The 22,834-nt window shown below is 36.4% G+C and overlaps 1 protein-coding gene across 4 annotated transcripts in view; it reads left to right on the top strand.

The window, feature by feature from the left end:
- The window catches only part of PCCA (propionyl-CoA carboxylase subunit alpha), a 488,979-nt gene that overhangs the window by 185,164 nt on the left and 280,981 nt on the right, over positions 1 to 22,834 (top strand). For all 4 annotated transcript variants that reach the window (XM_028526281.1, XM_028526274.2, XM_036011417.1 and 1 more), the window contains 2 exons: positions 6,705 to 6,783; positions 22,505 to 22,607. In XM_028526281.1, coding sequence (XP_028382082.1) covers positions 6,705 to 6,783; positions 22,505 to 22,607 — 182 coding nt within the window. The remainder of the gene's footprint in view (positions 1 to 6,704; positions 6,784 to 22,504; positions 22,608 to 22,834) is intronic.

Here is a 22,834-nt window from a genome sequence, read left to right on the forward strand (position 1 = left end):
GGCAACCCTTGGGTTCGCAGGCTGGCACTCAATCCACTGAGCCATACCAGCTAGGGCTGTTTCTAGTTTTTGGTGATTATAAATAAAGATGTGGTCAATATTTTTGGTCAGGATTCTGTGTGAACATAGATTTTTAATTCAATTGTATAAATACCTAGGAGTATGACTGCTGGGTCATATGGTAAAACTGTATTTAGCTTTTAGTAAGGTCATTTTGTGTTCCCACCAGCAGTGAATAGCATTTGATGTCGTCCATGTTTTGGATACTAGCCAATCTCATAAGGTGTGTAGTAATATCATTTTGTAATTTACATTTCCCTGATGATATATCACTTTGAGCAGTTTTTCATATGCTCATTTGCCATCTAGTATCTTGTTTATTAAGCTGTCTGTTCAAATATTTTACCCATTTTTAAATTGGGTTGTTTGTTTTCTTACTGATTTTTAAGAGCTTGGTATATTTTAAATACAAGTTCTTTACCAGATATGTGTTTTGCAAATATTTTCTCCAATCTGTGAATTGTATCCACATTTTCTTAGGAGTTTTTCTGTGTATTTATTTTGTAGAGCAGAAGTGTTTAATTTTTTTAAAAGATTTTATTTATTTATTTTTAGAGAGGGGAGGGAGGGAGAAAGAGAGAGAAACATCATTGTGCGGTTGCTGGGGGTCACGGCCTGCAACCCAGGCATGTACCCTGACTGGGAATTGAACCTGCGACACTTTGGTTCACAGCCCACACTCAATCCACTGAGCTACGCCAGCCAGGGCCAGAAGTGTTTAATTTTAATAAAGTCCAATTTGTCAGTATTTTTCTTCCATGGATCATATTTTTGGTGTAGTATATAAAAGTTTATTGTCAAACCTAAGGTCACCTAAATTTTCTTCCATTCACGTCCTAGAAAGTCTGTTGTTTTGTATTCTATATTTAGGCCTATGATCCACTTTGAGTTAACTTTTGTGAATGGTGTAAGGACTTTCTACAGTCTTGATTTTATCTTTCTCTCTTCCTTTTTTGCATCTGGATGTCTCATAGTTCTAGCACCATTTTTTTTTTGTTAAAGATCAGTTAAATATATTTGTATGGGTCTATTTCTGGGCTCTCTATTCTATTCCATTGATTAATTTATCTGTTCTTTTACCTATACCACAAAGGCTTGATTATTATAATTTTATAATAAGTAGTTTGAATTTGTTATTCTCATTTCATACTGCATTGGCTGTTCTTGTTCTTTTGCTTTTCTCTGTGATATTAAAATCAGTTTGTCATTATCCCCAAATAAGTTGCTGGGTTTTTTTTATTGGGATTGCATTGATCTATTGATCTAGTTAGGAAGAATTGATACCTTAACAATATTGAATCTTCTTTTCCAAGCACTGGATTATTTTCCGTTTATTTAGATCTTCCTTAATTCATTAGAATTTCATAATTTTCTTCATATAGATACTATATGTAGTTTGTTTGATTTGTGTCTAAGTATTCTATATTTTTGATGCTAATATAAATGATATTGTGTTTTTAGTTTCAAATTCCAAGTTTTCATTGCTGGTAGATAAGATGCAATCAACTTTTATATCCTACAACCTTGCTATAATCGCATTTTAGTTCTAGAAGTTTTGTTTTTGGTGGTGGTTGTTGATTCTTTGAGACTTTTTTCCATAGATAATCATATTATCTGCTAATGAACAGCTTCATTTTTTTCTTCCCAGTTTCTTTACCTTTCTCTTGTGTTAATGCTTAAACTAGGACCTGTAGTAGCATGTTGAATAAGAGTGGTAAGAGAGAGCATCCTTACCTTGTTCCTGATCTTAAAAGGAAAACATCTAAATTCTCACTATTAAGTGTGAGGTTAGATTTAGGTTTTTTGTAGATGTTCTTTATGAAGTCTAGAAGTTTCTGTCTATTCCTAGTTTGCCGAACTCATTGGTTACTGGATTTTGTCAAATGCTTTATTTGCATCTGCTTATATGGTTTTTTTTCTTTTCTTCTTTAGTGATGGATTGCATTAATTGATTTTTGAATGTTGAATAGCTTTGCATAACTGAAATATAACCAACTTGCCCATGGTGTATATAATTCTTTTTATACATTGTTGAATTTTTTCCTCTCAGTAATTTTATTTTTATACCTAGAATTTTTAACTTTTAAAATACTTTCTATTTCTCGTCATGATTATTTTTCCCTTTAAATCCTTTTTCATACTTATGTATTCATAGTATCTGTAATTTTTTACATATTTTCTTTTTAAAAATATATTTTATTGATTATGCTATTACATTTGTCCCAATTTTTTCTCCTCTCTATCCCCCCCACCTCCACCCTGTATCCACCCTGTATCTGTACCTTCCAGCATTTCCCCTGCTCCTCTTAGTTATATCCATGTGTATACATATAAGTTCTTTGGCTTCTCTATTTCCTATATTATTCTTAACATCCTCCCGTTTATTTTATGTCTACCAATTATGCTCCTTTTTCCCTGCACTTTTTCCCCCTTTCTCCCCCTCCCCCACTGCACTGATAACCCTCTGTGTGATCTCTATTTTTGTGGTTCTCTTCCTGTTCTAGTTGTTTGCTTAGTTTTAGGGTTTTTTTTTCTCAGTTGTTGATAGTTGTGAGTTTGTTGTCATTTTACTGTTCATGGTTTTTTATCTTCTTCTATTTCTTAGATAAGCCCCTTTAACATTTCATATAATAAGTGCTGGTGATGATGAACTCCTTTAACTTGACTTTATCTGGGAAGCACTTTGTCTGCCCTTCCATCCTAAGTGATAACTTTTCTGGATAGAGTAATCTTGGATGTAGTTCCTTGTCTTTCATGACTTGGAATGCTTTTTTCTGGCCCCTTCTTGTCTGTAAGGTTTCTTTTGAGAAATCAGCTGATAGTCTTATGGGAACTCCTTTGTGGGTAACTGTCTCCTTTTCTCTCGGTGCTTTGAAGATTCTCTTCTTATCTTTAATCTTTGGTAATTTAATTATGATGTGTCTTGGTGTGTGCTTCCTTGGGTCCAACTACTTTTGGACTTTCTGAGCTTCCTGGACTTCCTAGAAATCTATTTTCTTTGCCAGATTGGAGAAGTTCTCCTTCATTATTTTTTCAAATAAGTTTTCAGTTTCTTCTTCCTTTTCTCCTTCTGGCACTACTATGAATTGAATGTTGGAGCATTTAAAGTTGTCCCAGAAGTTCCTCAGCCTTCTCATTTTTTTTTAATTCTTTTTTCTTCATTCTGTTCTGGTTGGATGTTTATTTCTTCCTTTTGTTCTAAATTGTTGATTTGTGTCCTAGTTTCCTTCCCTTCACTGTTTGTTCCATGTACATTTTCCTGTATTTCACTTTGTATAGCCTTCATTTCTTTCTTCATTTTGCAACTGAACTCAATCATTTCTGTGAGAATCCTGATTACCAATATTTTGAACTCTGCATCTGATAGGTTGGCTATCTCCTTGTTGCTTAGTAGTTTTTTTGGAGTTTTTATCTGTTCTTTCACTTGGGCCATATTTCTTTGTCTCAGTGTATCTGTTACGTGTAATGGGTGGAGTCTTAGGACTTTGCCAGCAAGGGGCAACTGTGTTTGTTGCATTATGGTGCTGTCTGTGGAGGAGGGTTCAGAGAGTAAACAATGCTACTTGCTACCTTGCTCATCACTCACTTTTGATTACTTCCCTCACTTTCTACCAGTGTACTGTGCCCTTTTAGGTGTTGATTCCTAGGTGGGTGGGTTTATGTACATTCTAGGATCCCATGGGGGCTTTCCAATATATTTTCTTGTGAGACTTGGAATATTCCCGCTGCCACAAACCTCACAGGTTTTTACTGCCAGAAGTTTTGAGGCTTTATTTCCCTCTGTTGGAACCCTGGGTTGTGTGGTTTGTGTTGTTCCTCAGTTGTTCCTCCCGGCTCATCTACACATGAATGGGGAACTACTCGACCCACTAGCTACCACCTTGCCTGCTCCTGCCCACCAGCTGCTGCCTTGTTAGGTCCTCTCTACTCTGGCTGCCTGTCTCCACCCCTCTTACCAGTCTAGGTGAATGTTTCTTCAACTCCTTGGTTGTTGGACTTCCATATAGTTTGATTTTCTGGCAGTTCTGGATCTCTTTTGTTTTTAAATTGGTTGTTATCCTTCTTTTGATGGTGGGTGGAAGCAAAGCATATCTATCTATACCTCCACCTTCGCCAGAACTCCATCAATATTATTTTCAATTATAGCTCAAAAACTAGATTGGGTTAGTGACTATAATGTCACTAAATATTCCCTGCTTTTTTCCTCTTTCCCAGTTGATTTATATTTGGCTTGTTAGATTTCCATCAGCAAATTTTGTCAGGTTATATGTATTCACAGTCTAATGCTGCATTGCCTCTTTTGGGGGGACCGTATTGTAATTTCTTTGTCATATATTGCTCTGTTGCTTAAGAATTTCTCATCTTTTGTGAACATACAGTAATTTCTCATTGACAAATTATTTTATGTGTTTTGTTTCCCCATCTAAATTCCTTGTGACCAAGAACAATTTCCCATTCTTTTGAATCTCACAAATCACTGTATATAGCCCAACTTCCATAATAAATGATTAAGATGAGATTAATGCTGGAATCAAAATTCAAATCTTGGTTCTTGAACATCTCCCATCTCGAACAACTCCAACCACGTTATTCACGGAAAAAATGTCTCAGTTGTTGGACAAAACTTTAGTTCTTGACCTAACAATGCTTTCATACTGGTACCTGTATAATCAGTCATACGTCTCATCTCTCAGGCGACAAAGGAGATTCAGTTTTTGAACAAATCAATTTTGGAATAGCCTTCTGGACCAAACTGAGTTTGAGAACCAAGATTCCACTGTTAACTGCAAATTCCCTAATCCTCAGAGGGAGCCGAAAATAGTAGAGATGTGGGATATAGATATCATACATGTTGTGGTTTCGTATTTACATGGATAAATATTTTTTGATGCTGAATTGATAACATGTTGTTTTGTGGATATGAGTCCATTTGTTTAAAAAAAGACCTTAAATTGTGAGAAAGATTTTTTAGGTATACCGGTTTCTAATTTTTAAATATTGTTTTTTTCATTGCTCAAAAACAAACCAATTTTTCTTTACTTATTTTAATCTAATTCCTTTTTGTGATATTCATTATGAGGCGCAGCATTGAATGAGGGAAATGTTATTCTTGTCACTCTCATGCAGGATCTGTAGCATGCAAAGTAGGTAGCATTCTTTGCCCTCAATTTGTGTTTTCAGTTCTCTTTTCTTCTGGCATCCTACAGATCCTCTGTACTTCAACTGAATTGCTTCTCCAGCCTCTGTTTTTGTTTCTGCTTTTCCTGCCTAAAATGTTCAAATCCTGCTCATCCTTCATAGCCTCATATAAATAGTCCTTTCTAGAATATGCTTTCCCTACTTTCTTTTCTCTTACTATCCTATAATTCTTTTCTCTTCTGAATTCCCAATGATAGAATTATTTCAGTGCTTTCCCTTTCCCTAGATTATTCTAATGTAAGAACAGTATGTTAATATTTCTTCTCCCTACACTGAGCATTGCTTTTAAATTGTTTCCCCACATAAATCTATCCTATACAAACATAACCAACATCAGAATTTTTAAAATTAAATTAATTATGAAACAGTAAACAAGTACTTTTTTAACTAAGTTGAAGTTAAGAGTGCTGTTTTATGGTTTGGAGGTCAAAGGTGTATGACCTTTGGCACTTTCTCTTCCCTTTTCCTCTAGGATCCTATAGTAAGAGTTCAGTGCTCTTAGAGTGTCACAGGCCAGGAAGAGTCCTTTAAAGTTTCACTACTGGCCTTTTTTTAAGAAATAGTCATAAACAAGTGGTCTCAGAATGAATATCTCCATCTTGGTTTTCAGAAAACCTCTAAAGAAGACATTACAGCTTTTCTTGATAAATTGTTACAGATGACTCATGCTGTGAAAAATTTTATTTTGTAATAAGTAAGTGAAATATTAAATCTTACTAACAACAGTTTTATGATTTCATTTTCTGTTATAAAACTGTACCTGGAAATATCTTTTGATTTGGGCCTTATGTTGTGTCTTCATAATTCCTATTAATTTAGGCATTCCCTGTTGAATGAGTAGAATTAAGGCAATAGCTTCTCCACTGATGTCAGCAAGCCATGGAACTTGTGCTCTAGCCCATAATATAATACCCAGGGCTTGGTATTTCCCAAAACTGTGATGTCAGTTCTTTCTGGTAAAAGCTGCAAGGGTTTATTGTGACTTTTCTGATAAAAATACCTCAAGTACCTATAAATCATTACTTTTGAAACAAAGGGATTTTGTTTGTTATGCATGTAAATGGAAGTTGGGGAAATCATAACTGTGTATATACATGTGTGTTTCCTTAATGGTATAAATTACTTCATATATCTTTGGTTGGTTAATACTGTATTTACTCCCATTTTTGGAATTCATTATCAAATATTTTATGCTTTCTTAGCTTTTTATTTTATTAGTGGGGAAAATGTTATATTTATTGATAGTCTGTTTTTTAAATGAACAAACTCTTATTTTAAAAATACATACAAGATCATTACACTGGTGTTATTTTCCTGACTCTAAAGACGGGAACTTTAAATAAATTAGTTATTGTCTTCTTTGTTATTGAACATGTGGTCAGTTGTCATGTTCATGCATCCAAATGATCAAAGTCTGAACTTGTCTAATTCTTCCCTGCTGTTAGGCTACCCTGTCATGATCAAGGCCTCAGCAGGTGGTGGTGGGAAAGGCATGCGAATCGCTTGGGATGATGAAGAGACCAGGTGAGATACTGTCCAAAATATACTTTTGATGAAATTATAGTTACTAGAGTTTTATTACACTGACAAGTAAACAGACATCAAAATCATAATGGAATAATTATAGTCACTAATATTTGCTCCTTTAGGTGGGAAAAAGTTGAAATTATGTAGAAACACCCTTATGTATAATGTATATTTTGATGATTTGGACTATTATAGGAAGGTGTTTACTTTTTAAAACATTAACAAAGGATTATCTTTTTGTTTTCACAATGTATGTCTAAAAATTATAGTTCTGATTCTATTTTCTTTCTTTTCTTTTAAGATCATTTTACTTTTTAGAGAGAGAGGAAGGGAGGAAGAAAGAGAGATAGAGAACATCAATGTGTGAGAGATACATTGATCAGTTGTTTCCCTCATGCCCCCACCTGGAGACCTGGTCTGCAACCCAGGCATGTGCCCTGATGGGAATGGAACAAGTGACCTTTCAGTTAGCAGACTGTTCTCAATCTAATGAGCCATACCAGCCAGGGCTGATTCTCTTTTCTAGGCAAAAGTTACTAACACTTCACTGTGAAATTCTAAATGCAGTCAAAGATTTAAACCACATAGTTAAAAGTAGTCATAATTTCATTTGTTTATTGCTTAGTATGTACTTGCTTTTGTTTCCTTATCTATAAAAATAGTGAACTACATTGATAGTTTTATAGTGTAAAATACATTTCCTTTTTGGTTTGAAATTGCTGTATGTTTTTATAGTGTACTCTGTTGTAAATTTAGAACATTTTTAGTAGTAGTTTCAGAAATTAAAAGTAACTTCAAAAAACCCCAATGCATTGATGATATTATCATGATTAGAAAATAATTTTTTGAAAAACTGCCCAGTATGAGAGGTTTTAGGAACCTCTTCAAATTTGTGTTCTTATTTATTTTCAGGTTTGGCAGTAAAAGAGACTTATGCCATTTTTTTGGAGAGGGGTTAAAAATCACTGAATAATTATTGTTTTCTTTGAAAAAGGTTTTATTTATTTCATTTTATGGATATGGGAAGGGAGGGGAGAAAAAGATTGATATGATGTGAGAGAGAAACATCAAGTCAGTTGCCTCTCACACACACCCCAACCAGGGACCAAACCCACAACCCAGGCATGTGCCCTGACTGGGAATTGAACTGTGACCTTTTGCTTTGGGGGATGGTGCTGAACCAACTGAGCCACACTGGTCAGGACTAAATAATTGTTGTTAATGTTGCCTTTCCTGCCCTGTCTCTATCCAGAAGTAATTTGGTCTCCCAAGCAGTTAATACTGCTTCTCCTTTTCTTTCCCTTTTTCTTTCCTTTCCACCCTCCTAAATCTCTTAAGGACAGAATACTGGAACAGTTTGTATGAAAGTCATCCATTATAACCATAATTTGGAAATTAGGTTCTAAAGTGAACAAGTAAGCTAAAAAATCTCCTGGAGGTAATATATTACCCTTTAAAATCTTAAGGGAAGGCACCACATTACAGACTTACACAGAGTTTTAATGGTGAAAGAAAGTGTCTCAGAACACCATTGTTTCTTTGGTTGAGTGTCATAAAGTAATTGGCCTGTCTTGTGGAGTGATGATATGTAACAAACACAGTACAGGTCTTTAAACCTCAGTCTCATCTCAGAGTATCATTAATACCAGATATTGACTGAAGTAACATCAGATTCTCCTCTCCCATCTTAAGCTTACCCAGCAAGAATAAACTCATTATGTGAATGGCAATATTTGTTGAGAGCTTACTGTGTGTCAGGGACTGTTTTAATAATGTTCTAGGAATACAGAAAGAACAAATCAAACAAAATAATTTGTTCCTCCATGCAGTTTATATACTAGATCAGGAGTTCTTTGGATTCATAGACCTACAGAATTCAAGGGCTGTTCATGCATCTGGATAAGGGGAAAAAGTACACATTTCACTCACTAGCACCTAACTGCAATTTAGCATTCCCTCCAGTATGGGCAACAAACTGTCATAATAGTAGTATCTGAAGAATTTAACACCATTTAGGAAATCATATACAGTATTATCACATTACAGTTGTAGATATCTCTAGGTTATACTAATTGTTAAATTTGTTGAAGCTTATTAATTCACAAAGAACCACATGTATCCAAAATATGTTTTTAAAAATATGTTGATACCTATATTTCAATATAATTTATTTCCTCTGCAACTCTGTACATTTTCTTTTATGCATTTTAAATCACTTTAATCTGTATTTTGAAAGTTTGTATGATTCTGCAAAAGGGATCATGGCATCAAAAGGTTCACAGAGCCTGTACTGATAGAAATATAAACAATGAACGAAATCAAAGTAAATTATATACTATTGTGAAGATGATAAGGAGTATAAGAAAACTACAGAAAGGAAGAGACACGGGGAAGGTTGGAGGGAATTCTTATTCTAAACAAGATGTCATAATTGTCCCCACTGAGAAGGCACATCCTAGCAAGGAGAAAAGGATCAAGGCAACACCAGAGCCCTTGATGCAGGAACATGTCTTGAGAGATTCGGGAACAACAAGGTGGCCAGATAGTGGCGGGAGGGAGGGAGGAGTAGAAAGAGATGAATCAAGGGATTTTGGATGTTATGGGGGCAGATTATGTAGGACCTTGTAGGGCATTCGTAGTGAGATTATTGAGAGCATTGGAGGATTTGGGATAGAGAAGTCACAATTATGAAATGTCAACAAATTCCTAATATTACTTATATTTTTTAAATTATAAAACATTTCAATAGTGATGGAAGGAGACTTGACCAGGTAGTAAACACACATTACAATATACAGGTGATGTATTGTAGAATTTTAAATCTGAAACCTAATTTTTTAGTATATTTTATTGATTATGATATTACAGCTGTCCCAATTTCCCCCCTTTGTTTCCCTCTTCCTGGTACCCCACTTCACTCCAGCAATCTCACCTCTTAGTTCATGTCCATGGGTCATGCATATAAGTTCTTTTGGCTTCTCCATTTCCTATACTGTACTTTACATACATCCCCCGTCTATTTTATGCCTGTGATTTATGCTTCTTATTTCCTGTACCTTTTCACCCATTCTCACTTTTCTCCCTCCCAACTTATAACCCTCCAAATGATCTCCATATCTGATTCTGTTCCTGTTCTAGATGTTTGCTTAATTTGTTTTTGTTTTTGTTGTTTCAGATTCAGTTATAGATAGTTGTGAGTTTGTTGTCATTTTAATGTTCATAGTTTTGATCTTTGTTTTCTTAAATAAGTCCCTGTAATGTGGTGATGATGTATTCCTTTAGCTTTACCTTGTCTGGGAAGCACTTTATCTGCCCTTCCATTCTAAATAATAGCTTTGCTGGGTGGAGTAATCTTGTTTGTAGGTCCTTGCTTTTTATCACTTTGAATACTTCTTGTTAGTCTTTTGTAGCCTGCAAAGTTTCTTTTGAGAAATCAGCTGCTGGTCTTATGGGAACTCCTTTGTAGGTAACTCCTAGCTTTTCTCTAGCTGCTTTTAAGATTCTCTCTTTATCTTTAACATTTGGCATTTTAATTATGATGTGTATTGTTGCGGTCCTCCTTGGGTTCAACTCGTTTGGGATTCTGTGCTTCCTGGACTGGTGTGTGTATTTCCTTCACCAAATTAGGGAAGTTTTCTTTCATTATGTTTTCAAAGAAGTTTTCAATTTCTTGTTCTTTCTCTTCCATGGCATCCCTATGATTCGGGTGTTGGCACTTTTGGAGGTGTCCTAGCATGTTCTTATACTCTCCTTTTTCTTTTTATTCTTTTTTCTTCTTGCTGTTCGCTTGAATGTTTATTTCTTCCTTATGTTTCAAATCATTGATTTGAATCTTGGCCTCCTTCTCTACACTGTTGGTTCCCTGTGGATTTTTCTTTATTTCACTTTGTGTAGCTTTTACATCTTCCCTGATGTTATTGTTATACTCAGTAATTTCTCTGAGCATCCTGATCACCAGTGTTTTGAACTCTGCATCTGATAGCTTGGCTATCTCCATTTCATTTAATTCTTTTTCTAGGTTTTTGTTCTGTTCTTTAATTTGGGCCATATTTCTTGGTCTCCTCAATATGGCGTCTCTCTGTGTTTGTTTCTGTGTATTAGATTGAGCTGCTTTGACTCCCCATCTCAACATACCTCTTAAGTTGTTTGGGGTGGAGTCTTAGGTATTTACCATGGTGGGGCAACCCACTTCACCGCTTTGTGGTGCTGTGTGTTGGGGAGGGGTCAGGGCTGCTGCCTGGCTTCTGTGGGCTTGTCCAGCACTTGCCCTATTTGTCACCCTATCTACTCCCTGTATGTTACTGGCATCCTCTGAGCTGTTGCCCTGGTGTTGAATCCTAGAGGGGGTGGGTTGGTGTACTTTTAAAGACTGTTTGGGCCTTTTAAATGAACTCTCCAGAGTAGCCTGCAGTTTCTTGTGCCACCCTAATCCCTACTGATTTTTCCAGTCAGAAGTTATGAGGCTTTCTCTTCCTGGCACTGGAACCCTGGGCTGCACTGTGTGGTCTGAGGCTGGGATCGCTCACTCTCAAGGTTTCCCTCCTGATTTTTATCCACCACACATGTGGGACCACACTTTCCACCACTACCACCACTGCTTCTCTGTGCCACAGTGCATCCTCTCTGCCCCGACTCCCTATCTGGATGAATATGGCTTCTTTAAAACCTTGGTTGTTGGACTTTCATACAGTTTGATTTTTTGGCAGTTTTGGGTGTTTTTTGCTTTAGGGTTAGTTGTGATTCCTCTTGAGGTTGTGTGAGGAGGCAAAGTGTGTCTACCTATACCTCCATTTTGAGCAGAAGTTCTATACCTGAAACTTATATATACTTTTATTAACCAATATCACCCCAATAAATTCAATAAAAATAAATAATTATAAAAATTTTAAATATATAAAAAGTAAAAGAACATAACATATTTATCATTGAGATTAACCAGTTATCAAAATTTTGCAACTTAGGTTTTAAAAGGATCTCTCTGGTTGCTGTCTTGAAATAGGCTTAATGGACAGTAGAATCATAAACTCTGAAATCAGAGAAACCAGTTGGGAGGCTGTTGAAATAATCCATGCAAAAAAAAAAAAACAACCAAAAAACCCTGGTGATGGTGGCTTTCATCAGTGTAATGGTGGAGGTGATGAGAGTTTAATTTTTAAAGTAAACACTACAGGATTTGCTGAGTGATTTGATATAGAGATGAGAGTACTCAAGGATTACTTATAGTCACTGTTTATTTTATTATATATTTTTTGGTCTTTTTTTCTCTCTGGTCTTAATGCTGATTTATATGCATTAAATGCATATGTTGTGACATTGCTTTACTTAAAATTTCTTGGGAAAGACTGAGAGGTTAAGGCCAGAATGAGGGCTATTACCTTCAAAATTGAAAAATGGTCTAGTTCTTAACCTCTCTCTGGAACTTGGGTTTGATTCCTTTTCCTGGGGACTTACCTTTATATCATAGAGCCTTGGTTAACTATGTGAAATGTTTAAAGTAAGGCTGGCTGTTATGTGTGGGTGGAAGCAAGCATAAGGGGAGGAGTCATGTTTAGTCCCATTTTTTACCACATAACCCATTTTATTTGACTTTTGTCTTGCCAAGTTCAGATGTTGAAATTACCTATTGTGCTTTACTTTTAACTCCTTTGTGCCAAATGGACTTCTCCATGGGTGGCTTTGGCTTTCTCACAATGTGGTGGCTTTTGACTTTTTACATAAGTACCCAGTGGTCCAAGGGCAGTTGTTTCAAACCCAAGTGAAAACTCTTTAACTGTTTCCTCCCAAAGTTAAGAGGAGGGGAATTAGACTTCATTTCATCATGAGAGAGTAGCAAGATTCTTAGGAGAGCACACAGAATGGGAGATGCCATTGTGGCCAGGACAACTGGTTACTGCTTCTTGGTAGAAAAGAATGATGTGACAAAGATTTTAAACAACATAATGGTTTTATAAGAGATGTGGATTTTATGAACTTTATTTTTTTTCCTGTTTTCCCTTTCAAATGTTTAGCAATCTTACTGAAGGCCTTAGCACTTACTTTTGATTATGCTTTGTAGGATCTCAGGTTTCTCATCAGTCATTTTTCCAGGGCTGCTGTTCATAACATATTCTTTTATGGTGAGGATTACTCTTTAGTGTCTTGGCAATGAGATGTGCTGTGCTGCTGACCTGTAGATTTTAATTTAGAATTCATATTTTCAGAAATCACTAAATTTATTCATATATTGGGCATTATTTGGTAAAGCATTTAACCCTTTCTAGGTCAATAAATGGCATATTGGTTTAAAATATGTGCATCTAATTAATTAAAGTATACATACAAATAACTTTCTACCTAAAATATTACTCTCTTCAACTTGATAAATAAATCACTCTGAAACTTTGTTGAGATTAATAAGAGTAGAACACTATTAGCTTTATTGATACATGTTCTTCACTTAAAAAAATTCTCTGTCCTCTACTAATTTGGAAAAATTAAAACTACACAGAACTTGAGAACAGTCCAGAAAAAAACATATTTATCTTCTACAGTCACCAACTGTTAATGTCTTGCTACATTTCATCTACTCCCTCTTTATACACCTTCCTTAAAAAAATATTTTTGCATCTTCCACAAAAATTTTAGCATTTTTCAGAAGAAAACTTGGTAGCCATTAATTGCTTTATTATTTTAAGGAGTGTCTACTTTTTGTAACATCTTTCCTAAGTTTTTTCAGGAGGGTAGCATCTATGATCTCTTTTAAAATTTTTAGAACATCTGAAAATTTTTTAAAAGAATAGTGTTTCTGATTATTTTATTATTATTAGAATGATAATCATGAAGGTTATTGAAAGTGGACTCATATTTTTTTCATAATAACCTGACTTTCTTTTTCCTATCTAAATTGAAATGAAATGTTATGGCATGAATGGCAAATTATTTATGTCTACATTTTGGAATTCCCCACTAGACTTTAGGTGCTAGGAAGGCAGTTCCTATTTTATTTTTTTATGTCCCATCACCTAAATGTGCACCAGGTACAATGTTTCTTCATAAGTAAATATTTATTGAATGAATGTATAACTGAATGTAACAAATTATGTTCTTAATGCAATTTTCCATGAGCTCTAAACTATGTATCCTTTCAAATACTTTTAAGTGATACTTTCAAATTTGATAAATTATTTGGGTGACTTTGCTTTTTTAACTTTTGGTGTTCTTCAATTAAATGCAAAATGAAAGCTTTTCAGTCACTGCAGCAGAGACAAACTGTAAAGTGATATGGTTTTTCTTTGTGACAATCATGGTGGTTACATAGTATTGAAAACAATGATTCGTTGTGCTTTAGTTTCTTTGAGGGTTATGCTTGTGTGAGATCTAAACTCCATTCCTCTAAGTCAAGAAAGTAATGGAGGACTAAGAAAAACTTGTTAACTTTTCTGAGAACTCTGAGAAATAGGAATTTCAAAATTTATTTTCTAATCAGTGTTTACTTGCAATGTTGAATTTTCCAAATACAAAGCAAATGAAATAGTTATTTCTAATATTTTCAGGTGGAGAGTTTATAAGTGAAAGGAGGGGAAGAATTGTAATGTTGTATGTCAAATATATGTAGTTAATCTAAAGAATATGAAAGTATTAATTACATGTAAAAGGAATTAAATTTTGTATTTTGAATATAACAATGAATAGAAAATAATGTACTCAGTTTTAGGTAAGTAAACTTGAGGTTTTTTAAAATTTTTTTATTTTAATCATTGTCCAAATACAGTTTTCTCCTTTTTACTCCCAATCCAGTCCCCCCTGCCACCCTCCCCACTTCCCTCCCATTACCACCCTCCCCTTAGCTTATGACCATGTGTCCTTTAAGTTTGTTCCTATGAACCCTTCCCACTGTCCCCTTAAATTCCCTCTTCTCTCCCCTCTGGTCACCATCAGCCTGTCCTCTATTTCAGTGACTTTGGTTATATTTTGCTTGTTTCTTTGTTTTGTTATTTAGGTTCCTGTTAAAGGTGAGATCATATGGTATTTGTCGTTCACTGACTGGCTTGTTTCACTAAGCATGTTTTCCATCTCCATCCACACTGTTGCAAAGGGTAGGCGCTCCTTTCTTTCTGCTGCATAGAATTCCATTGTGTAAATGTACCATATTTTTTGATCCATTCATTTACTGATGGGCATCTAGGTTGCTTCCAGCATCTAGCTATTGTAAATTGTGCTGCTATGAACATTGGGATGCACATGTTCTTTTGAATTGGTGTTTTAGTATTCTTAGGATAGAGTCCCAGCAGTGGAATTGCTGGGTCAAAAGGCAGATCCTTTTTTAGTTTTCTGAGGAAGTTCCATACTGCTTTCCATAGTGGTTGTACCAGTCTGCAGTCCCACCTGCAGTGCACTAGGGACCCCTTTTCTCCACACCCTCTCCAGCACTTGTTGTTTGTTGCTTTGTTTATGATGGCCATTCTGTCTGGTGTGAAGTGGTATCTCATTGTGGTTTTAATTTGCATCTCTCTGATAGCTAGCGATATTGAGCATCATTTCATGTGTCTTTGGATTTTCTGTATGTCCTCCTTGGAGAAGTGTCTGTTCAAGTCCTTTGCCCACTTTTTAATTGGATTCCTTGTCTTCTTAGAGTGGAGTCGTGTAAGTTCTTTATATATTTTGGAGATTAAACCCTTGTCTGAGGTATCATTGGCAAATATGTTTTCCCATACAGTTGGTTCTCTTTTAATTTTGATACTTTTTTCTTTAGCTGTGCAGAAGCTTTTAATTTTGATGAGGCCCCATTTGTTTATTCTTTCCTTTATGTCCCTTGGTCTAGGGGACACGTCAGTAAAAAAGTTTCTTAGTGAAATATCTGAGATTTTCCTACCTACGTTCTCTTCTAGGACTTTAATGGTGTCTCGTTTTATATTTAAGTCTTTTATCCACCTTGAATTTATTTTTGTATATGGTGTGAGTTGGTGCTCAAGTTTCATTTTTTTGCATGTGGCTGTCCAGTTCTCCCAACACCATTTGTTGAAGAGGCTATTTTTATTCCATTTTATGTTGCTGCCTCCTTTGTCAAATATTAATTGACCATAGAGACTTGGGTTTATTTCTGGGCTCTCTGTTCTGTTCCATTGGTCTATGTGCCTGTTTTTATGCCAGTACCAGGCAGTCTTGATTACAGTGGCCTTGTAGTATAGTTTAGTGTCGGGTATTGTGATCCCTCCTACTTTATTCTTCTTTCTCAAAATTGCAGCAGCTATTTGGGGTCGTTTATAATTCCATACAAATTTTTGAAGTGTTTGTTCTATGTCTGTGAAATAAGCCATTGGTACTTTAATAGGAATTGCATTGAATGTGTAAATTGCTTTGGGTAGTATGGACACTTTGATGATATTAATTCTTTCAATCCATGAACACGGCATATGTTTCCATTTGTTTGTGTCTTTCTTGATTTCTTTCCTGAGTGTTATGTAGTTTTCTAAATACAGGTCTTTTACCTTTTTGGTTAGGTTTATTCCTAAATATTTTATTTTTCTTTTTGCTATTTCAAATGGGATTTTTTCCTTGATCTCTGTTTCTGCTGTTTCATTGTTGGTGTACAGAAATGCCTTTGATTTCTGGATATTGACTTTGTATCCTGCTGTTTTGCCAAATTCCTTGATAGGTCAAGCAGTTTTTTGGTAGAGTCTATAGGATTTTCTATGTATACTATCATGTCATCTGCAAACAGTGACAGTTTTGTTTCCTCCTTTCCGATTTGAATGCCTTTTATTTCTTTTTCTTGTCTGATTGCTGTGGCTAAAACTTCCAGTACTATATTGAATACAAGTGGTGAAAGTGGACATCCTTGTCTTGTTCCTGATCTTAGTGGAAAAGATTTTAATTTTTGGCCATTGAGTATGATGTTGGCTGAATGTCTCTCATATATGGCCTGTATTATGTTGAGGAATGCTCCCTCTATTCCCACTTTGCCGAGTGCTTTTATCATGAATGGGTGCTGTACCTTATAAAATGCTTTTTCTGCATCAATTGATATGATCATGTGGTTTTTGTCTTTGCTTTTGTTTATGTGATGTATTACATTTACTGACTTGCAAATATTGAACCATCCTTGTATCCCTGGAATGAATCCCACTTGGTCATGGTGTATGATCTTCTTAATGTATTGCTGGATGCGGTTTGCCAGTATTTTGTTGAGGATTTTAGCGTCAATGTTCATCAGTATTATTGGCCTGAAGTTTTCTTTCTTTGTTGTGTCTTTATCTGGTTTTGGAATTAGGGTGATGTTGGCCTCATAAAAAGAGTTTGGGAGACTCCCATCTTTTTGGATTTTTTGGAATAGTCTGTGAAGGATAGGGGTTAGTTCTTCCTTAAATGCTTTGTAGAATTCTCCTGTGAAACCATCTGGTCCAGGGCTTTTGTGTGTTGGGAGTTTTTTGATTACTGCTTCAATTTCTTTTGCTGTTATTGATTTGTTCAGGCTTTCTGCTTCTTTTTTTACTGAGTTTTGGAAGATTATATTTTTCTAGAAAGTTGTCCATTTCACCTAGGTTTTCAAATTTCTTGGCATACAGTTCTTTGTAGTAATTTCTTACAATCCTTTGTATTTCTGTGGTATCTGTTGTAATCTCTCCTCTTTCATTTCTGATTGTGTTTATTTGGGTCTTCTCTCTTTTTTTCTTGATGAGTCTGCTTAAAGGCTTGTCGATTTTGTTTATCTTTTCAAAGATCCAGCTCTTGGATTCATTGATCCTTAGAATTGTGCTTTTAGTCTCCATGTCATTTAATTCTGCTCTGATCTTGGTTATTTCCTTCCTTCTGCTTGCTCTGGGCTGCCTTTGTTGTTGTTCCTTGAGGTCCTGTAGACGTAGGGTTAGGTTGTTTGTTTGGAATGTTCTAGCCTTTTTAGGTGGGCCTGTATCGCTATGAACTTCCCTCTCAGGACTGCCTTAGCTGTGTCCCATAAGTTTTGGGTTGTTGTGAGTTCGTTTTCATTTTTTTCCAGAAACCTTTTGATTTCTTCCCTAATATCATTCTTGACCCATTCATTGTTTAATAGCATGCTATTTAATCTCCATGATTTTGAGTGTTTTTGGGTTTTTTCCTTGGGATTGGTTTCTAGCTTCAGTCCCTTGTGGTCTGAGAAAATGCTCGTTATGATTTCAATTTTCTTGAAATTCTTGAGGCTTGTTTTGTGTCCTATCATGTGGTCTATCTTTGAGAATGTTCCGTGTATATTTGAAAAGAATGTATATTTAGCTTCTTTTGTATGGAGGGCTCTGTATATATCAGTAAAGTCCATTTCATCAAGGGTATTGTTCAATGCCACAATATCTTTGTTGATATTTTGTTTAGAAGATCTGTCCATTTTTGATAGTGGGGTGTTAAAATCTCCCACTATAATTGTGTTGCTGTCCATTTCTTTCTTGAAGTCCTCTAAGATTTTCTTTATGTATTTGGGTGCTCCTATGTTGGGTGCATATATATTTATAATATTTATGTCTTCTTGATGGATTCTTCCCTTGAGTATTATGAAGTGACCTTCTGGGTCTCTCTTTATGGACCTTTTTTGGAAATCTATTTTGTCTGATACGAGTGTTGCTATCCCGGCTTTTTTTCCCTGTCCATTTGCTTGGAAGATTTGTTTCCAGCCCTTCGCTTTCAGCCTGTGTAGGTCTTTTATCCTGAGGTGGGTCCCTTGTAGACAGCAGATATGTGGGTCATTTTTACTTATCCAATCAGCTATTCTGTGTCTTTTGCTTGGAGCATTTAATCCATTTACGTTTAAGGTTATTATTGATAGGTACTTATTCATTGTCTTTTATGTACGTGTGTTTCTCTCTCTCTTTTTCCTCCCTTCCTTAAAGCAGTCCTTTTAGAATCTCTTGCAGAGCTGGCTTGGTCGAGGTGTATTCTTTTAGACTTCTTTTGTCTGGGAAGCTTCTTATTTGGCCTTCTATCTTGATCGAGAGCCTTGCTGGAAATAGTAGCCTTGGTTGCAGCCCTCTGGTTCTCATTACCTGGAGTATTTCTTGCCATTCTCTTCTGGCTTGAAGTGTTTCCATTGAGAAGTCAGCTGTTAGCCTTATTGGGGCCCCCTTGTATGTTACTTCCTTTTTCTCCCTTGCTGCCTTTACGATTCCCTCTTTGTCTTGAAATTTTGCCATTTTAATTATGATGTGCCTTGGGGTGGGCCTCTTTGGGTTCCTCTTGATTGGGACTCTCTGTGTTTCCTGGATTTGTGTGACTTTTTCTCTCATAAAATTAGGGAAGTTCTCCTTCATTACTTGTTCAGTTAGGTTTTCGACCCCTTGCTTTTCTTCTTCTCCTTCTGGTATCCCTATTATATGGATATTATTACGTTTCATATTGTCTTGCATTTCTCTTAATCCCTCTTCATTCTTTCTTCACCTCTTTTCCTTTTCTTGCTCTTTCTGGATGCTGTTTTCTACTTTGTCCTCCAGCTCGCTAATGCGATCTTCTGCTTCATCAAGCCTGCTTTTCATTCCTTCTACTGTGTTCTTCAGTTCAGAAATTGTATTCTTCATTTCCTCTTGACCTTTGTTGAGAGTTTCTATTTCCTTTTTCATGTTTATATAGTTTGCAGTGAGATTGATGTAGTTTCCCTCTACTTTCTGAAAGCTCATTGTGAGTTCATTGAACTTCCTGGTAATCATTGTTTTGAACTCACTATCTGATAGTTGAGTTGCCTCTATTTCATTTAGCATTTTTCCTGAGGCTTCCTCCTTTCCCTTCAATTGGGGGTTGTTTCTTTGTTTTCTCATTGTTCATGGGTTTCTTCTTTTTTCTTCTTGTTTTTTAATTTGATCTGTTCTAATTCCCTTTAATTATGGTGTGAACTTCTGTGGTAGAATATTTGTGAGATTCAGTGGTGCAATCTCCTTCGTGTATCCTGGTGCTCACAGCTTCCCCCTACTCTTTTTGTGATCAGTTGGAGGAGTAAGGTGAAATGGTTTAAAACAGCAAGACAGTATACTATGATATTTACTTTAGCAGCCAGTAGAGAAGAGATGGGTTATCCTTTGGCTCCTTATAGTGTTAACCGTTATCCTCCACCCCACTATCCATGTTTTAGAAAGGATGGAAAGAAGATAAGACTCTTATTGGGAATGAGAGGATTGTTAGTTGGATCTAGAAAGCTGTGAGGCTGTGGGAGGTCAGATTCTAAGGTAGGATTGGACTAAAGATTAGTATATAGGAGTTGTGAGTAAAAGAATAGGGACAACCCCCACAATAGTATAGTTCAGAAAATTGCAAAGTGGGCTGAGATCAGGTAGGGGTATTGAGAAGCAATTATAATTGTATAGACTAGGTCTTACTAGTAGTAATAGTAAAGTGACAGTCTTGTGGCAGAATCGATGAGGTCTAGATAACAAGAATAAAGAGTATAGGACCTTGAGAGGTGTATTAAAGGAACACAGACAAAGGATAGTAACTTATCAACACCTTGTGACTGAGATACCATGGGGAACCTATCAACTGACAGTATAACCAGCCAAGCAAGGAAAATTATACAGAAAGAACAAGAATACCAAAATATTATTAAAATAAAAAATGTCGGAAGAGTGAGAAAAAGATAATACAAATTTACAGTAACTTCCAAGATTAAAAAAAAAAGGAAAGAAAAGCAGAAGATGTAGTGCAGGAGAGATAAATTTGGAGTGGAAAGAATAATATTAGGATGAATGGAAGAGAAACATAAGGGATTGCGAGATAAAAATAATAAGAATTGAAAAATAAAATGTCACATAAAACACAAGATAAAATCAACCAACAACAGCCAGAGAAACCAAACAAAACCAAACAAATCCAAAAACAAACAAAAACAAAAAACAAAACACAAAACACAAAAAACAAAACAAAAAAAGAAAAAAGAAAAGGGGGAAAAAAAACAAAACAAAAACCTCTTGTTGGTTTCTAACTGGCCAGACCAGTGTTTCTGATCTTGCTGGCTTCAGCTGGCTGAGGGACCATTGAAATGCTTCTGTCTCTCCTAGCCAGACCTCAGCTGGTCTGTCAGGTAGCCTGGGTGCTCCCGAACACACTGGCTCTTTGGATCTCACTGCCACGTTCTTCTGGACTCCAGGATCCTGCAGGTTTCCAGTTCTATGCTCTCAGGAGGCACCCGCAACATTTTGGGATTCACTGCGCCCTCCCTGGGAATCGTAAAAGGGCGCGCCCCTCCCCCAAACTTTTGAGATTCGGGGTCTAGGATCGCCCTAAGCGCCTGGCCGCTACCCTTCCGGGATCAAAGCTCCCGAGAGTCAGCCATCCTGATGGTGCGCGCGCCAAGCCGTTTCCAGCTCCGGGTTCCCTGCCGAACCGCACTCCAACCGGGTGTTGGCACCTTTCCCGGCTGCCCCGGGTCGGGCTGGCTGGAAATCTCTGAGCCACCACTGTAGGAACGCACCAAGTGCCACGTCCCTCCCAGGATCGCAGCTCGAGATTCAAGCCTCCCTGTGGGGCGGGAGCCGAGTGCGGCCGGGCTCTGTACTCTCCACCGCTCTACACTTCTACCGGGCTAGGGGTGCAGGCGCCCTTCCAGGCTCACCCTGGTCTTGTTGGCTAGAGTCCCTCACTCCTCCCAGGTCTCTGGGCGGGCGATCATAGTCCCTGGGTGATTTTTTTCCCCAGTCCAACTGGCCAATCTGTTCCTCTTAGCAACACGCTGTCCCCTGGAGTTGCTCACTGTCCCCCCCCCCCTGTATTGGGGGAGGGAGCAGCGACTTCCCTCTCCTGGGCGCCCTGGGGCAGAACCTGGAGCATCGGGCGGGCCTGGGGTCTACACACCCCTAGACCCCGCGCTGATCCCTGGGCCCCTTTTGTCGTGTAGCCGTCTCCTTACCATCTGGTTTTCCGGCGAGTGCAATAATTTTTGATGTCCTGCTTTCAAAAGTGATTGGGTAACCTGGCCCACTTGCTCTGTTTCTCCACCGATCCGCAAGTTTCCCCCCTCTTCACAGAAGCCGAGAAAAACGCTGTCTAGAGTAAAGCCATCTTCCCTCCCAGCTTGAGTTTTTAATAGTCTCACTGAATAAGCTCATTTCTTAGTGTATGAATATATTAAGCATATTTTAATAATAATGATTTAAGTTATAATTTGGGAATAAAATATAAAAAGCAACAATTAAATCCATATTTTATTTTTAAAAATGATACTTTTTATATTATTAATTTTGAAAAATGTTAAAGATGATAAAATTGTAAGAATCTGTATGGTTATGTAAGAGGTGATTGCATTTGAAGGTATATTTAAAATATCAGGAAATCTTCTTGAGGATTCTCCTATTTGCTGTAGTTCTGCCCCAACTATGCAGTTGGCCAGGTCATTTACATTTTTGTGTGCATCCTCTGACTTTTGAGTTTAATGCATATGTACTTTTATATTTTTATTAGTGGAATTAAGGCATATTAGAGTTGAAGAAATGGAACTTTATCTGATCAGTATGGTTTATGAAAATCTCAGTTTTAATAGTTGGTGAAATAAATATCAGTATTACTGTTTAGACATAAAATCTAAGATCAAGGGAGTTAAATCATTCACTTGAGGTCACAGAGCTAAGTAAGTGAAAGAGTTGTAGTTTAATGAAAGTTAACTTAGTTATATGTACATTAAATGAATTTTTCTCTGCTTTGTTCAGAAGTAAGCCAAAATAAATATTTCATTTTTTTTTGTATTAGGGCTGTGTTTATTTTGTTTGTTTGATTGTTCTGTTTTCCTTTACAGGGATGGTTTTAGATTTTCATCTCAAGAAGCAGCTTCTAGTTTTGGCGATGATAGACTGCTAATAGAAAAATTTATTGATAACCCTCGTCATATAGAAATTCAGGTTGGTACATTTTAAGATGTTTTCTAATTATTATTACTTTAAAATTATATCATTAATCCTATTGGAAACACATCCTTTCTTCTGTTTAGAATGACTGTGAATTGTTTCGATATGTTGGAATAAGTACAAATTAGAGAATGTGCATAAATTGATAACCTACCTTTGGGATATGGTATGCTTTTGTCAAAGTGCCAGAACGTCGGGATAGGGAATGATATAAAATCCTA

The sequence above is a fragment of the Phyllostomus discolor genome, chromosome 11 (assembly GCF_004126475.2).
Source record: "Phyllostomus discolor isolate MPI-MPIP mPhyDis1 chromosome 11, mPhyDis1.pri.v3, whole genome shotgun sequence".
NCBI lineage: Eukaryota > Metazoa > Chordata > Mammalia > Chiroptera > Phyllostomidae > Phyllostomus > Phyllostomus discolor.